The sequence below is a fragment of the Pteropus vampyrus genome, unplaced genomic scaffold (assembly GCF_000151845.1).
Source record: "Pteropus vampyrus isolate Shadow unplaced genomic scaffold, Pvam_2.0 Scaffold124, whole genome shotgun sequence".
Classification (NCBI taxonomy): Eukaryota; Metazoa; Chordata; class Mammalia; order Chiroptera; family Pteropodidae; genus Pteropus; species Pteropus vampyrus.
In genome coordinates this window covers 2,456,545-2,460,293 of record NW_011888905.1, presented here as the reverse complement: position 1 = coordinate 2,460,293, position 3,749 = coordinate 2,456,545, and the positions used below count along the sequence as shown (strand labels likewise).

Here is a 3,749-nt window from a genome sequence, read left to right as displayed (position 1 = left end):
GACTCTGCTGGTGAGTCCGTCTTCTGCTGCTGCCCAGCGCGGAGCCCCCGACACCCGCCGTGGACGGAACCGGGGCTGGCCAGGCCCGCACGCCCCGCGTGGCCCGGGTCGTCTCTGAGCCTTTCTGGACTCCCGTGGCTTCGTTTTTAAAATGGGGACCGTTAGTGCCAGGCCAGTCTCCCCTTCACAGGCCTGTTTGTGTGGGCGAGGGTGACCGGGAAGAGTGGGACCAGGCCACGTCGGTGTGTGGCCCGCCGGGTGCTGCCATGCGTGGGGTGGGACAGAGGGCACTCCCGTGTCACTGTGCGCTGCTGGGGTGGTGTCAGCCTTCGGCGCATCTATGCCCCGCTGAGTCTCCCCCAACCTGAGCGCGGGACAGCTGAGGGGCAGGGGCCACCTGAGCAGAGCCGCCCACGGTCGCTGTGCCTCCGCCTGCAGGTCAAGGAGCCCCGGCATCACTGCACCATCCATGACGCCTGGAGTGGCATGAGGCACGTGGTGCAGCTGCGGGCCCAGGAGGAGTTTGGGCACGGCCTGTGGAGCGAGTGGAGCCAGGCGGTCCTGGGCACCCCCTGGACAGGTATCGTGGGGGTGCAGAGGGGTGCTTCAGCTCTGTTACCGGATCGGTTATCTGTTGCTAGGGAACAAGTCACCTCAAAACGAGGGTAAAATAGCAACCATTTATCCACTCGAGATTTCGGAAACAGGTCAGCCAGGCAGCTCTCGAGTCACTAACACAGCTGCACGGGCTCGCGTGGTCCGAGGCGGCCTCGCCGGCGTGTCTGACGGCTGTGCCGGCAGGTGGCCGTGGCCCTCAGTTCTCCCCGCCGCCTGTCTCCGTCCAGGAGGGGGAATCATTTCCCGACTTGATGGCAAGAGCTGCCAAGGATTTGCAGCTATGCTTAACTTAGCACAGTTACTAATGCCTTTTGTTTTTAAAAAGCGTAATAGGTAATAAGAGCCGCCTCTGGGGAGTTATTGAAACGAGTGTTCGTTATAGAACATGAAAATTACAGAAAATCTGAAGAACAGTCATTACCAGTCTTTCCACCACCCGGGGAGACAGTTCGAGTGTGCTCTCCGCTTTCGAGGTCCCTGTGTGAGTGTGTGTGTGCGCGCGTGTTTTACGTATATGTTTACGTACGTACGACATAAAGTATGGTGAGCATTCCCATGTGATTCAACGTTTTTTTGGAAATGTATTGTTTAGGGACTGCGTGAAGAACTTTTTTTTTTAATCCCACGGGAACTTTTTACTTTTTAACGTTTTAATCGAATTCCTACCCGCCCCAGGGGAAGCGGGCTGCCCGCCCCGCTGCCCGCCCCGCCCCCTCCCACAGCCTCAACGTTTGTTTCTGCTGTTGGTGTCGCCCAGGCTCTGAACAACACCCTAATACAGCCGAGGTTTTCTTCTCTGAGAAAACAGTTTGACTCCTTCCACGAAGGGTTAGAATTCAGCAGACTCAGTGCAGAGGCTTCTCTAGAACCACAACCTGTGTGTGACGGGAGAGCAGAGCGAATCCATTCTTGGGGATCCCACTGGCTGGAGGAGATGTCAGGGGCTCGCATTTGCCAGGCCTTTGGGGTGCCGTGGGGCCAGGGCTGGGGGCCCTCCAGGCAGGCGGGTTGGGTGTGTCTGGCCTGGATCCCCGCAGCCACGTGGTGTCATTTCAAACCCTCCAGCCCACACCAGGGAGTTCACTTTACAACAGCCGCCCAAACTGCATCCCCTCCGGTGCGTGAGCGCCATGTCCTCCACGCCCCGCGACAGGCATCGCTCCTCAGCCTGCGGCCACGGCCACGCCCCGCGCTCTCTGCGGAGAGTTCGGCTGCTGGGCTTGTGCGGAGGGCCTTCTCCTACCTGCTCGCCTCTCCGTCTCTCCTGGTCCCTCTTCACCTGTTCCTCTAGCTGGCCTGAGCCCGGCCCCTGCCCCACGCCCCGTCCCGGCTGCTGACCTCCACCTCCATCGCCACCTCCCACATCCTCGCTGCCCGCCCGCCCCCTCTGCACAGCTCAGAGGTCCCTAGTCAGCGGGGTTGCACAGGACTGTAAGATGTCAAAAAGGTTTTTGGGGACCGAGTAAGGTCACCAACCGTTAATTTTGCTGAGTAAGGACATAAAATTAAACAATGAAGTGATAAACAGCTGTTGCCGCTTACTCTCGCCATTATTTCATAAAAGACGGGATGCAACCAGGGCAGAAGCTCAGAATGAAGGCCACCTGGCGGCTTGACACCACGCGGATGCCCACGCCGTCCTGTCTGGATGTTTCTCCTTTGGCCTCTGGCCCGTAGGTTCGTCATCCCAGGTGGTGTCGGGGCTCAGCCGGAGGTGGCTGACGTCTCCTCAGGAGGCCGTCAGCGGCTCTGTGTTTTGAGGTTTTTTCTCTCTCGAGTGAAGGAGCAGTGATTAACTCTCTGGTTAGCGGCTTCCAGGCTGGGAGGGAGGTGTGACATCGCGCGCGGGCGTGAGCACCCGCAGGCCCCCCGGCCCCCGACCCCTTCCTGTGGGCGTCTGGCTTTGTGGTTGTCCCTCTGTCCCTGTTCCCTCGTCTCTGCCACCCCCCAGCCGCCTTCGTCTTTCTCTGCCCTCTGTACCCCGACCTCTGCGCCTCGCCCGCTGGCCCACATCTGAACTGGTCGTAATATATAATTCAAAACTGTTTTTCTTAGAAAAATATGTTCTATGTTCTCTGTTCTTCCCTCCGCCCGTTTTATTGAGCTATAACTGACAGGTAACATCGTAGCAGTTTTGGGTATAGGACGTGATGATTTGATACTTGTATACAACGTGAAATGATCTCAACGCGGAGTTTAGTTAACATCCATTACTGCACATGTGACGTATTTTTTTCTCGTGATGAGACGTCTTCAGATCTCTCTCAGCAACTCTCCAGTACACAATATGGTGTTTTAAACTATAGCCAGCATCCCATGTATGGCATCCCAGAAGTTACGATGTCGTCTGTTCTTAATTTTGAGAGTTGCTCAGTTTTTAAGCAAATGCGGTGTAGCGGGCCAGTGCCGGGTCCTCTGAGTGTGTGATCTCAGGAGATCCGTGTGGGAAGAAGCCACCTCCCTTGCTTAGAATGAAGAAACAAGGTCTAGGAGAGAGTAAGTGTCTTGACTAAGGTGACACATCTGGTACGAAGGCCTCTGCTGTATTTTATATCGAATTTCTCTATTTTAGAACCCAAATCAATTCTCAGATTAATGGAAATAAATTTTTTTGTTGGTTTTTTTTAGAAGCTCATGTGTGTGTGTGTGGGGGGGAAACCATAATTCACATGTGGTCTTCTATAAATCTCATTTATCGGAGTGTGGTCATTCATTCGCTTTGTTATAAATATGAAAGCACGTCTTCTAATCTCGGAAATGTTAACGCAGGGAAAATACACAGCGGGGACCGCTCTTTGGGTTTGCAGTAGTTTCATTTTCCAAGTGATTTTCCGTAATCGGAATCTTACCAGCTCTAGAGCTTTTCGGTGAGATGCTGGGCAAGACGTGTTCAGAGCTGAGTTTACAAAGGCGAGTAAGATACGGCCCCTGGGTTGGAGAAATATTCACTCTAGAGAGGATTTTTAAAATAAAGGAGAGAAAAAGATTCATTCTCGGAGCCAGAAAGCTTCACCGTTTACGTGAGTCTTACGAAGCCTCGGGCACGTTACCTCCCCTCCCCGGGCCTCTGTTTCCCCATCTGTAGAGTGGAGATAAAAACGGTTCACGTCTCGTGCGTATTAGACGCGTTG

General features: G+C 54.7%; 1 protein-coding gene across 1 annotated transcript in view; it reads left to right on the top strand.

The window, feature by feature from the left end:
• Positions 1–3,749, top strand: part of IL6R (interleukin 6 receptor) — a 27,249-nt gene that overhangs the window by 8,742 nt on the left and 14,758 nt on the right. Inside the window, exon 6 of the mRNA XM_023534310.1 lies at positions 439–580. Coding sequence (XP_023390078.1) covers positions 439–580 — 142 coding nt within the window. The remainder of the gene's footprint in view (positions 1–438; positions 581–3,749) is intronic.